At 45.7% G+C, this 16,625-nt stretch overlaps 1 protein-coding gene across 2 annotated transcripts in view; it reads right to left on the bottom strand.

Moving 5' to 3' along the window:
- Positions 1–16,625, bottom strand: part of ZMPSTE24 (zinc metallopeptidase STE24) — a 99,821-nt gene that overhangs the window by 58,404 nt on the left and 24,792 nt on the right. For both annotated transcript variants that reach the window (XR_008443094.1, XM_054011790.1), the window contains exon 4: positions 2,378–2,494. Coding sequence is in view for 1 of the 2 variants with exons in the window: in XM_054011790.1 (XP_053867765.1) it covers positions 2,378–2,494 (117 nt within the window). In the remaining variant the exon portion in view is untranslated. The remainder of the gene's footprint in view (positions 1–2,377; positions 2,495–16,625) is intronic.

The following is a 16,625-nucleotide window of genomic DNA, read 5'->3' as shown; positions in this document are numbered from 1 at the left end:
TTCTTGGCTGTAGAAAGCAGATCCAGGTTTGAAGAGCCCCATTTTCAGCAGAATGGCCATGTGTAACCTTTCCCTTGACAGGAATGCATTAGAAATGTAAGAACGTTACAAGATGAGCTGGTCTGAGGGAGATAAAAATTGCTTCTACAAACTAGTACCTTGCTCCAAGTTCTGCTTTTCCTAAATAAGTAATCTACTATATATTGTCCAGTTGGATGAGTATTAGGGCAAATTGCATGGACTGGAGTTTGCAAAAAATCCATACATTTCTTTGCCTCCTTGGCCAGGTGCCCTAAGTCAACTCAAAGATAAACATTGCTCATTGGCTTTGGAAATGACTGACCAGTAAAAGTTGTGGAGAGGCACATTTTTGTTTAGATGCATGAGGCTTCCACAAGCCCACAGATTGCCTAAGTGGGGCTAAGAAGGAAATTACTTTTCTCAGAGTGGATTATAAAGTCCATGACAGTAATTAACAGGGCTGACCTTTACACTTGATGACTCTGCCTCCCAAGAAGGATGGAGTATCTAGAAACTATCAGCAGCCATTGGTACAATATGCATCTTCTGTGAGCAAAATACTGTTGCTATGACAACCACTTTGAAGAATATACAGAGCAGACGGTAGGGCAAGATAATAAATTGAAATATTCATGATCCAGAGCAAACATCAGGCAACCTCTGCTTCATGAGAACATATTGTCCTGCAAAGGGGAAAAATGGGTCTGTGCTCTTTTTGCTTCTTTATGAAGATGAATGAAAGGCTGAAAGGGGTTTGGTTTTGAACTCACAACACTCTTCCCTCAGATGTTTCTCAGGCATTTAAGTGTGTGTGAAAGAAGTGAAATAAAACATGAAGTTTTAAGTATTTTGAACAGATGTCATCTCCCTTCTCAGTTAATTAGGTTCTGTTTCCGTAGTATCTGGCCCACAGGGAATTTCAGGAAAAAATTGCTAGGCTACACATGTAATTCTAATGTGTGAAACCAAGAAGATTTTGGGGAGCTGAGTGTGGGGGAGCAGAGAGTAGATGGGAGGAAAATTTTCAGGCCTTCTTTATACATCATAGTAAAAAAGCCTCAGTTATTTTTCATTTGTGAGTCACCTGTAGGTTGATGGAGGCAAAACAGTCTAGTTCAGTTACTTTAGGTCTAGCTTCGACTCAGTCCTCCTGGCTCCTGGGAAACTGCAAATAGAAATGAGAAAATCCCAGGGCATCTGGTACTGTGCTCTTGCAGATGAAGCAGATAAATTCTCTACAATATGAGAAAGGATTGATTTCCCAACTTTCAGCCTGTGTTAAACTGGAACTTTGTGGTGGGCTCTGGGCCCTACAGTCCCTCCCTGGAGAGATATAGTGTGGTGCAGACAGTTACAGCCAAGGCTTCAAAGTCCACAGAAATAAATTGCCTATTATGATCTGGATAGGAATGTTTCCCACTCACAGAAGCAAACCCTTTCTTCAGAAGAACTGGAAAGAATGAGGGCCAGGGAGGAAGGAAGAAACCAGGTCTGATTTACCCTGAGGAGGTACCCCTAGCTGAGCAAGAGTTAAGGCAATAATTGAGAAGGGGAAGCTCTCTGAAGAGAAAGGTCCTGCCAGTGTAGGAGGGAGACCTACAAAGGAGATGGGGAAGGGGCAAGTTAAGGAAATTGAAGCTGCTGGAACAAGACAAGTGAGTAGTTTGTAGGAGGTGAGAATCAAAAGATGACCCTTCTGGTTTAGCAGAAGGCGGAATTCATGAGGCAGATTAAGGAGGTAAACCAGAGATGGTGCTCTCAACCCCACTCAATCAACTACATGCAGCGCCTGGACTTGGGTGTCAGAAGTGCTTCTGGGGAGGGGTAGGCAGCAGCCTGGCAAAGGAACATTCATTAGACCTCTTCAACATGGGACTGGTAAGGGGAACCAGGCTGTAGGAGGCAGAGACAAGACCTAACTGACAATGGAAGCAAGGAGGCAGGAGAGATTCTTGGCTCCACAACGAGGGTATATATTTCTTCTTCTCTTTGCTGCAACAGCTGCCACCATCTTCCCTGAACAACTTGACATAAGACATGACTGATCCATTCGTGGGTGCTGGTGTGATGTTTGTGCGAGGGCAGCTGCAGAAAGAGCTAAGTACTAAGAATTCGTGGTCTGGAACAGAAAGTGATCTGATGATATAAGGGAAAGCAGAAACTGGCATATCTATGAATCATGGTCAAAACATTCAGAGATTTAGGTTCTCACAGAAACATTAATGTCACATTGCATGTGGTAAAAGAAATACTACTGGCAAATAGGAGGTATTTACAGATATTTGTCCACCTGGCATTTTCTATAAACTAACTTTAATTTGGAAAGCTATTTCCGTAGAGGTATATTTCACAGTACCTGCTGATTGAAGCCATGTTTCTCCTCTATGACAAAGGTATTATATAGACTCCATGGTAGGCCAGTCACCGCACTGAAGAGTGTAGCAAGCAGCAGGAACACCAATGACTGAGCGATCTATACACAAGAAAAAGAGTTCCTACTTATAAACTTCTTACAACAGAATTTAGACATCTTATTGCCAATAAAGTAAATTTATATAAATAGTATAACAGGAACTGGCTGAAAGCTAAAGCTAGATAAATTGAGGCTAGAGATAAGGTGCAAATATTTAATGCTTAGGGTCATTAACCAATTCAACAACTTGTCTGGAGATGTAGCAGGTTAAGGCTCTAAGTGATTGAATAAAGTTTGGACATCTTTCCTAAAACATGATGTAGTTTAACCACAACATTTAAGCTTAATGAAGGATTTACTAGGTGAAATTCTTTGGCTTACGCTAATCAGTAGCTTGGACTAGATGATAATAATGGTCCTTTTCTGGCCTTAAAACCTATGAATCTATAAACACACATTTATTAGTATTTGAAGATAAGGTAAGAAATATAAAGGGCAAAGAGTGAATGTTAATTAATTAATGGAGATATCCCATCTCCTAGAACTGGAAGGGACCTTGAAAGGTCATCAAGTCCAGCCCCCTGCCTTCACTAGCAGGACCAAGTACTGATTTTGCCCCAGATCCCCAAGTGGCCCCCTCAAGGATTGAACTCACAACCCCAGGCCAATGCTCAAACCACTGAGCTATCCCTCCCCCCCCCCCCATGTGTATGTAATATGTAAAGCACAACAATGTAACAGACACAGGATAGAGCCCAGGATACAGGGGGAAGTTACATACACAAATTTCTGATAACAGGATACCCTCCTGAGTCTTGATTTGGAATGAGTGCCATATAAGGAGCTGCATTATACATGGCAATCCACAACAAAATCCTTTTCCATTTAAGACTATAGCACTTTAATTGGGTTCATTTCTAAGGTATAACAGTACATTCTGTACTTCTAAAGGTCTATTCCCCATGCAGTCAAGTGAAGGTACCTAAGGTCCAAATGACAGACCTTTCTTGTTTGTTATGACAAGACCAGTGTCTGTGGTAGAGGTTCCACTAATCCTTTTGACAGATGCATCAAATCCAGATACCACTGTTGTCTGAGCCATGCTGGTGTTATTAAAATCACCCTGGCGTTGTCCGGTTTTATCTTATTCTCCAAATAAGGGGAAATGGAGGAAAAGCATACATTAGACCCCAACCCCAGTGTATTAGAAAAGCATCCAATACGGATTCCTTTTCTTTGCGTGCCCTGGAACAATATCTCTGGCATTTCCTGTTGTTGCTGGATGCAAACAGGTCTATTATTGGGTTCCTCCATAAACTGAAGAGGTGATTCACCACTTCCATCCTTCAAAGACAATTCGTGCATCTGACCTGAGGACCTGCCTAGATGATCTGCAAGAGGGTCCTGTCCCCCCATTATGTGAATTACTACTAGATAAAATTCATGTTCTATATAATAGTTCCAAAGACTCTTGGTCTCCCTGCATAAATTCACCGAGTGAGTCCCCCTTGTTTAAATAATATATCACTGCCATATTCTCTGTTACAATCTAAATTGTTTTGTATTTGAGTTGAGGTTAAAAAGATCTTAGAGCTAGTTTGATTGCTCTGTTTTAAAATACTGATGTGTAATTTCCTTTCCTTTGGTGACAGTGATCTTTGACCAACAATTTGTTGTTCAGATGTGCTCCCCATTCTAAGACAGATGCATTCTTGATCAGTATTACAGATGTTTTATGGTGATTGCAAGTGTGCCTTTCATTGCATTTTGTCTATCCACCATATTAATGACGTTGAATTGAATTGTATTGTATAAAACACATGAAATAACTTTTAAAATCCATCTGTCTGATGTTCTTAACTCCCATTGGTAATAAAAACAGGACAACCAGTTTCAAAACTATGGACAAAATGTGCAAATAGATTGACTTGAAGAACCATGTCCTTATGTCAAATCTGGATATCTTGGAGGAACTGTAGAAGATAAAGACAAAACACTTTCCTTTTATTAGTGTGAGGTTTGATTTTCTTCCTCTGTTGTAGTTGGCATTTTGGGGTGTAATGTTGAGGTTGGAAATGACATGCCCGTCTCTGATAATTGTAATGAACTGAAGGAGACTAAGTTGAGTATGCTCTTTAATACTTGTTGAATATGGCCTCTTCCTTGTATTAAAGAAACCTAAAGATCTAGTAGCAGATCTTATATTTATACTTCTTCAGCATCTCATCAGTTTGAATACTAAACAGACCATCTCCTTCAAATGGAAGCTGGGGACGTATCATTTGAAAGTAACGGAGGAGGAGAAGGACCTCAGAGTATTGGTTGATCAGAGGATGACTATGAGCCGCCAATGTGATAGCCGTAAAAACAGCTAATGCGGTCTTGGGATGCATCAGGCGAGGTATTTCCAGTAGAGATAAGGAGGTGTTAGTACCGTTATACAAGGCACTGGTGAGACCTCATCTGGAATAGTGTGTGCAGTTCTGGTCTCCCATATTTAAGAAGGATGAATTCAAACTGGAACAGGTACAGAGAAGGGCTACTGGGATGACCCAAGGAATGGAAAACCTGTCTTATGAAAGGAGACTCAAAGAGCTTGGCTTGTTCAGACTAACCAAAAGAAGGCTGAGGGGAGATATGATTGCTCTCTATAAATATATCAGAGGGATAAATACCAGGCAGAGAGAGGAATTATTTAAGCTCAGTACCAATGTGGACACAAGAACAAATGGATATAAACTGGCCATCAGGAAGTTTAGACTTGAAATTAGACCAAGGTTTCTAACCATCAGAGGAGTGAAGTTCTGGAACAGCCTTCCAAGGGGAGCAGTGAGGACAAAAGACATATCTGGCTTCAAGACTAAGCTTGATAAGTTTATGGAGGGGATGGTATGATGGGATAGCCTAATTTTGGCAATTAATTGATCTTTGACTATTAGCGGTAAATATGCCCAATGGCCTGTGATGGAATGTTAGATGGGGTGGGATCTGAGTTACTACAGAGAATTCTTTCCTGGGTGTCTGCCTGGTGAGTCTTGCCCACATGCTCAGGGTTTAGGTGATCGCCATATTTGGGGTCGAGAAGGAATTTTTCTCCAGGGCAGATTGGCAGAAGCCCTGGGGGGTTTTTCACCTTCCTCTGCAACATGGGGCACGGGTCACTTGCTGGAGGATTCTCTGCACCTTGAAGTCTTTAAACCACGATTTGAGGACTTCAATAGCTCAGACATAGGTTAGGGGTTTGATACAGGAGTGGGTGGGTGAGATTCTGTGGCCTGCTTCGTGCAGGTCAGACTAGACGATCATAATAGTCCCTTCTGACCTTAAAGTCTATGATTCTATGATCCTCTTTTCTGTCACGAGGGAGTCACACCAATCTTAACCATGTGAGTCTCCTTTGTGAGAAAGCCAAAGCTACTGATCTTGCTTAAGTATCTGAGGAGTCAAAAGGTGCTCTCAGCTGTTGCTTAGCAACATTCATTCCTTCAGACTAAATTCCTTCTGTCTAAAACTCTCCGCAGTTCCTTCTCTATGCAGAGTCCCACATTGAGAACTCTGAAGTAGAAGGTAAAAAGGTGGGTTGTGGAGCACCCACAGGCGAACATATCTCGAAGAATCATCGTTACTGCACAAGGTAACTTCGTCATCGTTGTCGTCTTCTTCAAGTAGTGTCCCTATGCGTGCTCCACTGTAGGTGACTTCACAGCAGTATTGCCCGTGGAGGGCTGGGACTTAGGAATGGAGTCTGTTACTACAGAAAAGTACTGGGGAGCCGAAGATGGCATTGGAAGCCGAATCTCCAGTGATTGCATAACCATCTGTGAAAGTGTAGGCAAAGGCCCAAGTCGCTGCTCTGCAGATTTCCAAGATAGGGACACCTTTGAGGAATGCGACCGTGGTAGAAATTGACCTTGTGGAGTGCGTACAGACTCCAGACAGAGGCAACAGGTTGCATCCTTGCTAACAGAGATTAATGCAACTCGAGACCCATTTGCATAGTCTTTGAGCCAATATTGCAGAGCCTTTGGAGCTTTCCGCAAATAAAAGGAAGAGCTTAGGGGATTTCCTAATGTCCTTAGTTCTGTCCAAGTAGAATGCTAGTGCTCTTCTAACATCTAGCATATGCAGAATCGTCTCGCTGTTGTCACAATGTGGTTTTGGGGGGAAAACGGAGAGGGTGCTGTTGATTCATATGGAAGGTGGAGGCAACTTTAGGGAGAAACTTGGGATGAAGCTTCAGGATTACTGTGTCTTTAAAAAAGGGGGGTGGGCGAGAATTAGAAATGCTGTCTTCATGGACAGGTGTAAGAGGGAGCAAGTTGCCATGGACTCAAAGGGAGGTCTAGTCAAAGCTCTGAGAACTAGGTTAAGGTCCCAGGTCAGAGCAGATGGTCTTACATGCGGGAAGAGATTCCCAATGCTCTTAAGGAAGAGAAAGTTTCTCACCTTGTGTAGTAATGATGGTTCTTCGAGATGTGTCCCCCTATGGGTGCTCCACTGTAGGGTGTGTCAGCGTCCCTGCACTCCTGACCAGAGAATTTTGGTAGCAGTGTCCGTTCAGCTCGCACATCCACTGTCCCCACCATGCTCTTCCAAGAAACTAACCCACGCTGCACGGGCAAACCTGCCCCAGTTCCTTCTCTACCGCACAGCGTATGATGAGAACTTCCAAGTAGAGGGAAGGTGGGTGGGTCATGGAGCACCCACAGGGGGACACACCTTGAAGAACCATCGTTACTGCACAAGGTGAGTAACTTCCTCCTCTTCTTTAAGTGGGTGCTCCACTGTAGGTGGACAATATCCTGCACTGGAGCTTGTGGATGGGGATGCTAAACTGCGAGTCTCGTAAGAGTTTGATACAGTTTGAGACCCATTTAGATAGTATTTTGGCAGAAATAGCTGTGCCCCTAAACCTGTCCGCAATAGAGAGAAAGTGTCTGAGATTTTCAAATAAAAGGCCAAGGCTCTCCTTATATCAAGCACATGGAAGATGGCTTCCTTTTTATCATGGTGAGGCTTGGAATAATATGCTAGAATGTGAATGAGTAGGTTCATGTGAAATGTGGAAGCCATCTTGGGGGATGCACCATCAGGGCTGCTATCTCCACTATCCTTCTTGCTGAGGTAATGGCAATCAGGACACAGTTTTAATGGAAAGGTGGGTTAAGGAACAAATGGCCAGGGATTCAAAGGGTGGTTTAGTCAGTCCTTTTAATACTAAGTTGAGATCCCATTGTGGAGTAGGAAGCCTGGATTGGGGAAAGAGGTTCACTATGCCTTTGAGAAACCTCTTCATAGTCAGGTGGGAAAAAATTGAGTACCCTTCTACCTGCCGGTGGAAGGTCACTATTGCTGATAAGTGTACTTTTAGTGAGATAACAGTTTCTTGAGATTCAGCAAATAGTCTAGGACTACAGGTAGAGAGGCAGTATCTGGGACGACTCTTTTGGACTAGCACCAGATCTGAAATCTGGTCCACTTCCGTAGGTAAATACGATGGGTAGTCCCTTTCCTGCTGTGTAATAACATTTCCTGTACCTCTTCAGAGCATGTTATTTCTATGTGCTGGAACCACGAAGGCTTTGAGCCGTAGTATCTGCAGGCTGGGATGTAAAGTGCATCTCTCATTCTGTGAGAGGAGGTAAGGAATGGTTGGAAGAGTAATCGGTGGACAAAGTGCCAGTTGTGACAGGTAAGGGTACCACACCTATCTGGGCCAGATGGGACCCATAAGTATGATGTTTGCTTTTTCTCTTTTTACTTTCAACAGGACTTTCAGCAATAGAGGAAATGGGGGAAAGGTGTAAAGAAGGCCCTTGTCTCATTAGAGGAGGAGAGCATCCCCCAAAAGAGTGCTGGCCAGTGCTCGCTCTGGAGCAGTACTGTGGACATTTCTTGTTCTGATAAATAGCGAACGAGTCTATAATGGGCGTCCCTCATTGTCGGAATATGTCGCGGAGTATCACATTTGTCATCATGAGGGATTTTGTGATTCTACAGGACCAAGGAACTCTTTTTATGTCTAAACTGATAGGGACCTCTGCTCTCTGCTCCATGTCCAGATCCTGCTAACTTCTGTTTACCACCCGCACACAGTCTGGTAGAGAGATTCAACCGGACCCTCAAAGCCATGATAAGAAAGGTGGTAAGTAGGGATGGAAAAGACTGGGATACCCTGTTGCCCTACCTTATGTTCACCATCCGTGAAGTTCCCCAAACCTGCACTGGATTCTCTCCTTTTGAGCTATTATATGGTCACCATAGCCAGGAGATTTGGGAACAGGAGCCCAATATGGGGAAGAATATAGTTGAACATGTATTGCAAATGAGAGACCGTATAACCCGAGTCACCCCCATAGTGTGGGAGCACCTGGAGAAGGCCAAAAAGCCCAGCAAACTCACTACAACCGCCAAGCAAAGGTACGGCAGTTCCAACCAGGAGACCGAGTAATGGTGTTACTACCCACAGCAGAGAGTAAACTCTTGGCCCAGTGACAGGGGCCCTATGAAGTAGTTGAACCTATAGGAGAGGTAAATTACAAGGTACGACAATCAGGACGTAGAAAACCAGAACAAATGTATCACGTTTACCTTCTAAAACCCTGGCATATCCAAGAAGTGTGTGTAGTCGTCCAAAAGGACCCACCACAAGAGAACAAAACCCCCGAGCTGGTGAGGGTATCTCCCGATTTAACACCAGCCCAGAGAGGAGGTAACCAAGATGATCAACCGGAACCAAGATGTACTCTCGTCTTGGCCAAGTTGAACAACTGAGATATACCACCACATCATTACAAATGATGTGGTGGTATATCTCTTGGCCAGGGGCCAAGGTAACGATGAGGCCCTACCGGGTGCCAGCAGCCAAAAGAGAAGAAATCAGAGCAGAAGTAAAGAAAATGCTGGAGTTTTAGGAGTAATCAAAGAGTCTTACAGTCAGTGGTCTAGCCCGATCGTGCTAGTACCCAAACCAGATGGCTCCACGAGGTTCTGCAATGACTTCTGTCGGCTGAATGAGGTGTCCCAGTTTGCTGCATACCCTATCCCCCGCATAGACAAGTTAGACGACCAATTAGGAAATGCCCAGTTCCTGGCAACTCTAGACTTAACTAAAGGGTATTGGCAGATTCCCCTTGCTGAAGATGCAAAAAAAGAGAAGACTGCTCTCTCCACGCTGGAGGGTCTCTTTCAATACACAGTCCTCCTGTTCGGTCTGCATGGGGCCCCAGCTACCTTTCAGCACCTCATGGATAAGCTATTGCGCCCCCATGACAGTTATGAGGCCCCCTACCTGGACGATGTGGTTATTCATACTTTGGACTGGGAAACCCACCTGGAGAAGGTGGAAGCTGTCCTAGATACCCTTAGGCATGCTGGCCTTACTGCAAACCCCACCAAATGCGCCATAGGGTTAACAGAGGCTAAATATCTGGGCTACATTGTGGAACGAGGCGTAGTAAAACCCCAACTCAAACTAGAGGCCATCCAAAACTGGCCCCAACCGGTTCGCAGGAAAGAAGTCCGGGCATTTTTGGAGGTAGTGGGGGGTACTATCGATGCTTTATCCCCCATTTCGCCACCAGGGCAAGTGCCCTGACGGATCTAATAAAAGCTCGGGGACCTGAGATAGTACCATGGATTGACGCAGCAGAGAGGGCATTTACAGATATGCAGACAGCCCTCTGCAGTGACCCTGTACTCATAGTCCCAGATTTCACTAAGGGATTCATCCTGCAGACAGAAGCATCCGAAGTAGGACTGGGGGCTGTCCTATCCCAGATGGTCGGAGAAGAACAACACCCAATCCTCTACCTCAGTAGGAAACTCCTCCCAAGGGAACAGAAATATGCAGTGGTGGAGAGGGAATGCCTCGCCGTTAAATGGGCCATGGAAACAATACGATATTACCTGCTAGGGAGGCAGTTCGTTCTTGTGACCAACCATGCTCCTCTTCAGTGGATGCAGCAGAACAAGGAAAAAAACGCGAGGGTGACCAGATGGTTCTTATCCCTCCAACCCTTCCAGTTCCAGAGCTGGAAGTCGCCACGGCATTGCATTGCATGATGACCCAAATTTGCCCAACCCCTTGGTGTTGAGCGGGGAGGGATATGTGACCGATTCAGACCAGAAGACTATAAGAGAGTGCTGGAAGGCAGGTATATCAGCCTTCAGAATAAGCAGGTCCTTGTTCCCTGGATAGCCAAACAAAGGCTACTCCAGGCCAATTAAGACACCTGATGCCAATTAACCAGTTAAGGCCGTTAGGCTAATGGAGACAGATGGAACCAATCAAGGTCCCACTTATACTGTTTAAAAGCTCTCCTTCCAGTGTCCCCCAGGGGGCTGAAGTGAAAGGAGCTGGAGGAGAGGAAGCATTGCTGAATCCTGAGGTAAGGGTGAAGCTAGGAAAAGGGGACCATGGGGGAAGTGGCCCACGGAATCAAAGCAGTGTCAGTGGTGAAGGGAAAGCCATCAACAGCTGCTAGCATTAGGATCCTTGGGCTGGAACCTGGAGTAGAGGGCGGGCCCGGGTTCCCCGACCCCCCCCCCCCCCCCATACTCTACAGAGATCCCCTGGAGAAGGGAAGCAGGACTCGGTCCAGGCAGGAGACCGAACTGCGCCTACTGAGCTCTACGGAGCAACAGAGACTGTGGGGTGTTCCCCCTTCCCATCTGTCATACTGGCCGGTGATGAAAGTAATTCAATAGGCTGTGACTCTTGCCGCTACACTGAGAAAGGGAGGTCACACTGGGGCCTTATCGAGTTTCTGAGGCCACTGAAACTGCCCAGAAGCGCGGGACCCACCAATACAGACTCGGGACTTTGTCACACTACCAATTCAAGGACTGCTTGATTTTGGTGGGCATCAATAGCAATTTGTCTAGGTTGTCTTTGTTCAGTCTGTAAACCAAGCTGAACCATGATTGGAAGGATCTCATGCAAAGTCTGGCATGAGCTATCACCGATGTGCCCCCGGCCATGTGCCCCAGAAGCTGAAGGCAGTATCTGGCCGATATTTGAGGGCTGGATTGTACTGCCTTTATAAGCATGGAGGGACTGAGGAATCTGTATTGTGGGAGGAGCATTTTCACTCAGACAGAGTCGAGGTTGGCTCCTCTGAATTCTAGTCTCTGTACTGGTATTAATGTTGATTTTTGTGCATTGATTTGTAGGCCCAGATTCTTGAATAGATCCAGAGTGGTACAGGTAATTCACTGGGCTTTGACGAAGGAACATGTCCGGAGGAGGTAAGGGGAGATCATAATGCCCTGGGAACGTATGTTGGCTACCACCACAGAGAGGACCCTGGAGAATACTCTGGGGGCTGAAAAGAGGTGAAAAGGTGAATATTCTGTACTGGTAGTGGTCCTGGCCTCAGGTGAATCTGAAGTATCTTCTGTGACATGGTATGATTGAAATGTGGAAGTACACATCTTGGAGGTCGAGGGCCAAAAACCAGTCTCCTTTTTCTAACACTGAAAATCTAATAGTTGCCAAAGTGACTATCTTGAACTTTTGAGTGCTCTGAGGTCTAGTATGGGTCTCCAGCCTCCTTTTTTCTTGAGTATCAGGAAGTAACGAGAGTAAAAGCCTTTTTCTCTTAGATGTGTTGGTTCTATGGCTCCTGCGCTAAGGAGACTATTTATCTCTTGACGTAATAGGCTCTTGTGAGAAGGGTCCCTGAAGACTGACGGGGAAAGGTGCTGAGTGGTACATAAATTCCCAAGTGCTGTGGAATGGGGTGAGACACATCCATACGGATGAACGGGGTTTTCCAGCATTGAATGGTATTGCAGAGAGTGGTCTGAGGGCACCTCGACCAACTCATCAAAACTGTTGTTTTGAGGTGGAAGGCTGTGAAGAAGTAGGTTGAGGGCCTGAAAATTTCCATTTGGAGAACCTGGATTTTTGGGGAGGGGGAGTTTCATACAGACGTTGGGATGAATACCATGACAAGTGGGCCCTGAACAAAGGCTGAGGACTGTACTTTCTCTTCTGCCCAGATGCATAGATTCTTAGCAATTGAAGAGTAGTCATGGAGTCTTTTAAAGTGTAAAGGAAAACAGCCGTCTTTTCCGCAAAGAGTTTTGTGCCTTCCAAGGGAAGGTCCTCCACAGTTGTTTGCACCTCTTTGCAGAAACCAGTAAGTGCAGCCAAGAGGCTTGTCTCACCATGATTGCAGTGGAGATGGAACATGCTGCCGTGTCAGCTGCATCAAGTGCAGACTGGAGTAATGTCTTTGCCACCAGTTGGCCTCCGTTAAGGATGGCTTTGAATTGGCCCTTGTGAGAATTTGAGATCTGCTCAATAAAGGAATGGAGTTTTGAGCAGTTAATGTAATCTTATTTGCTGTTAAGGCCTGATAGTTTGTGATATGGAACTGCAGAGTGGTTGACGACTACATTTTTCTCCCCAAAAGGTCAAGGTGCTTCCACAGGGGAGGATTTCAGATGATGTTGACGGCCTCAAGTTCACCGCGTCCACAGTGTTCAAATTAGGGGGCAGGTGGGAGAAGAGGAATTCCGTGTCCTTTGCTGGCACACAGTATTTTTTATTGGCTTGCTTGCATGTTGGTGGAACTGATGCCGGGATCTGCCATACGAGTTTGGCAGGGTTTAGGAGGGCCTTGTTAATAGGGACGGCCACTCTGAACAAGACAGAGGAGTGTAGAATGTCCAAAAAAGTTTATGGTGTGTCTCATTCAACTCTTGTAATGGTAGTTGTAACACATCTGCCACCCTCTGAGCTAGCTCCTGGAAAAGCTCAAAGTTGTCTGCCAATGACAGAGGAGGGGACATCACTAGACTAGTCTGGGGGGTAATCTCCTCCTCAACTTCAGCCTCCTGTACCTCTCCTAACTGTTCGGGGGGCTTGAATGGCCTTCGATGCAGCAGCAGCAGGGAGGCGTCTCACTGGCTCCTGATAAGCCAAGCTAGAGCCATGGAAGGAACTGTATCTATGTGCCTGCCATGGGTCACAGTAAAGCCACTGAGAGGGTGAGAAGGGCCCTGGAGGTTGGTACCACACCTGCCCATACTAAGGAGCTGGTGGTCAGAGGGGCGATACAATTGAGATCCATACTGGAAATAAATACCGAAGTGCGGATGAGAGGAGTGGCAGGAGACTCTTCTTCTTCGGCTATCCCTCGATACAAAGATGGTGTCTGCTAAGGGAATTGGTGTATAGTGTGGAGCCACTGTGTTCTGTTCCGTGCCAAGTCCTCCCAGTTTGTTGGGGGTGACGCCTCTATTTTGAAGGTGTACTTTCAGTATGTCTTTGAAGTGCTTCCGCTGCCCTTTGCAAGCCCTTCTTCCCTGACTTAACTGAGAGACGAGTACTTGCTTCAGGAGGCGAGTGTCAGGCATACATACACAGTGGCCAGCTCAGCAGAGATGGGGCTTCATGACCTGCACTTCTAACGCTACTAATGTTGGCTGCAGAGAGAACACTGATGTTAGTGCGTTGGTCTTCCCAGCTGATCCTGAGAATCTTCCTAACGGCTGGTCTTCACTACCCGCCCGGATCGGCGGTAGAAAATCGATTTCTCGGGGATCGATTTATTGCATCTTGTCGGGACGCGATAATTGATCCCCGAATCGACGTACATACTCCACCAGCCCAGGTAGAAGCAAGCGCCATCGATGGGGGAGCCGCGGCGGTCGATTTGCCGCCATCCTCACAGCGGGGTATGTCGGATCAGATACGTCGAATTCAGCTACGCTATTCGTGTAGCTGAATTTGCATATCTGAAATCGATCCCCCCCATTGTGTAGACGTAGCCTATGGCAGCACTGCTGGAACCACTCCTGCCGCTTGAGATGTCATCTGTAGATTACCCATGTCTCACATCCATAGAGAAGGGTGGGGATGACAACTGCCTTGTAAACAAAGATTTTGGTGTCTGTTTTCAGATCTCTATAATTGAAGACTCGCTTGAGTAATCTTCCAAAGGATGTGCTGGCACAGCAGATCCTGTATTCAATTTCTGTGCCATTGCTGGCTGTTTGTGAGAGATGGCTGCCATGGTATGGAAAATGGATCTCTGCTGATGGTGATTTGTGGAGTACCAAGAGTAGTTTGTGCAGGTGAGGGCTGATAGAGTACCTTGGTTTTCCCGATGTTGAGACAGACACCCAGGCTGTAATAGGCATCTGCAAAAAGATTTAGGGTGCTTTGCAGATCGACTTTTGTATGTAGCAAAGAGATCTGTAGTTGGGGTTCCCCAAAGGGTGAATGTCACAAATCACCTCTGAGTTCAGTTCCCATTTGCGTTCCAACAGACTGTTAGCGGTCACATTCTGCAACCCTGGTAGGTGGAAGCTGAGATGAGCACATTGTGACCGATGCACCAAAGTTTGAGTGCTTCCGTGCAGAGGGAGGGAGCTCTGGCACTCTCCTCGTGGGATGGGATGTGAACTGAATGGCATAGCCCCTTCAAAATAATCTCCAAGATCCATCTGTTGGTGGTGATATTCCCTCTACTTTGTGAAAGAGTGCCAGATGACTTCTGAAGGGATTTGACAGGTGCATAGAAGGCAGCTGATGTTGCAAGGAATACCTATTCGGACCTGCAATGAACCCATCAAAAGTGCAAGGACGCAGATTGGAGTGCTGACTGCTTCTGCTTTTGCACTGCGGTTTGTAATTACGATGTGATGGTGGGTACTGAGGAGGTCGTGACCTGTGCTGTGGTTGAGAGCTGTATCTTTTCTTTTGTTCTGCAGTGTAGATTCCCAGGGAGCATAATGTGGCCTGGGAATCCTTCAGGTTTTGGAGAGAGGAATCCGTCTTATCTGTGAAAAGCTTGAGCCCTTCAAATGGGAGATGTTCCACTGTCATCTACAGCTCTTTGGGCTACCCTGAAAGGTGTATTGGCTGCGTCCAGTGCCGTCTGTTGTGCAGTTCTGGGTACTAATTGGCCATCTCTGACAATGGCCTGAAATGGCTTCTTTTGCACCTCTGATAGATGCTCCACAAACGCATTGAGTTTACCTTAATTAATAAAATCATATTTGGCCATTACAGATTGGTAGTTCGTGACTCTAAACTGCAATGTCACCGACAAATACACCTTCCTCCCAAAGAGATCTAGTCTCTTCCAATCTGATTGACTTGGGGTTGACTTGGCATGATTTTGTTTGCCACGTGCATTAAACGCATCCACTACAATTGAGTTGGGTTGCATATTTTGAAACAAAAAGTCTGCCTCCTTGGGAGGGATGTCGGCTCTCTTGTCGGCTCTCTTGTCGGCTCTCTTGCAGGTTGGTGTTAACGAGGCTGGTGTCTGCCAGATGATTTTAGCAGCATCTAGAATCGCCTAATTAATTGGGAGGGCAATTCTGGATGAGGAGAAAGTATGCAGAATATCCACCAGCTTGTGATGCGTGTCTGTCATTTCCTGCAGGTGAATTTGCAGTTTATCCGCCACCCCCTTGGTAAGATCCTGAAAGTTCTTAAAATCATCAACTAGTGATGATGGAGGTGGAGGCAATTACAGCCTCATCTGGTGAAGATGAGGCAAAATTTGCTGGAGGAGTAGCTTCCCCTTCAAGCCCTTCTTTCAAAGCTTCCTCCTCCACTAGTTCAGGGGCTCTGGACACAATGAGAGGCCAGGGAAATGACATCGTCCTGGTCACTATCATCAGTGGGTAAGGGTGGTGCTGACTAAGATATTGGTGGTACACAGAGCCCAGTGCCAGAACTCTTGCGGTATCATCGGCTCACTCGGTATTTTCGGCCCACAGCTGTTTCGGCTGGGCAGCACTGGGGAAGCAGGGTTTGTTTCCGTGGCCCGGGAGGCGCTGGGGGGGGGGGGGGGGGGAGAGAGGAGGGCACAATTTTATATTAATAAGGAAATATTTTATAAATTTTAATAAAATAAACATTATTGAAGAAAATCAGTTGTACAGCTATCAAAACATGAATTATTTTCCTAATATGAAAGTGAAAATCAGCTAATTAATATATGACGCAATGTATGTAATATATAATTTTGTTATTATTTATATAGTCATGGAAAGTAAATAATACATGGAAGAAATGAAAGGGTTCTTTTTAAGTGGCTTTTTTTTTAGTCATCCCTCCTGGGGCCCCGTTGAAACTGTTCGAATTGGGCCCCGCACTTCCTAAAGCCGGCCCTGGCCTGCATAGTGCTAGATAGCCTTGAGGCAGACCATGAGGGAGGGAGAG

This window comes from Malaclemys terrapin, chromosome 22 (genome assembly GCF_027887155.1).
Source record: "Malaclemys terrapin pileata isolate rMalTer1 chromosome 22, rMalTer1.hap1, whole genome shotgun sequence".
In the NCBI taxonomy this organism is placed as follows: domain Eukaryota; kingdom Metazoa; phylum Chordata; order Testudines; family Emydidae; genus Malaclemys; species Malaclemys terrapin.
This window is presented reverse-complemented; position numbering and strand designations above follow the sequence as displayed.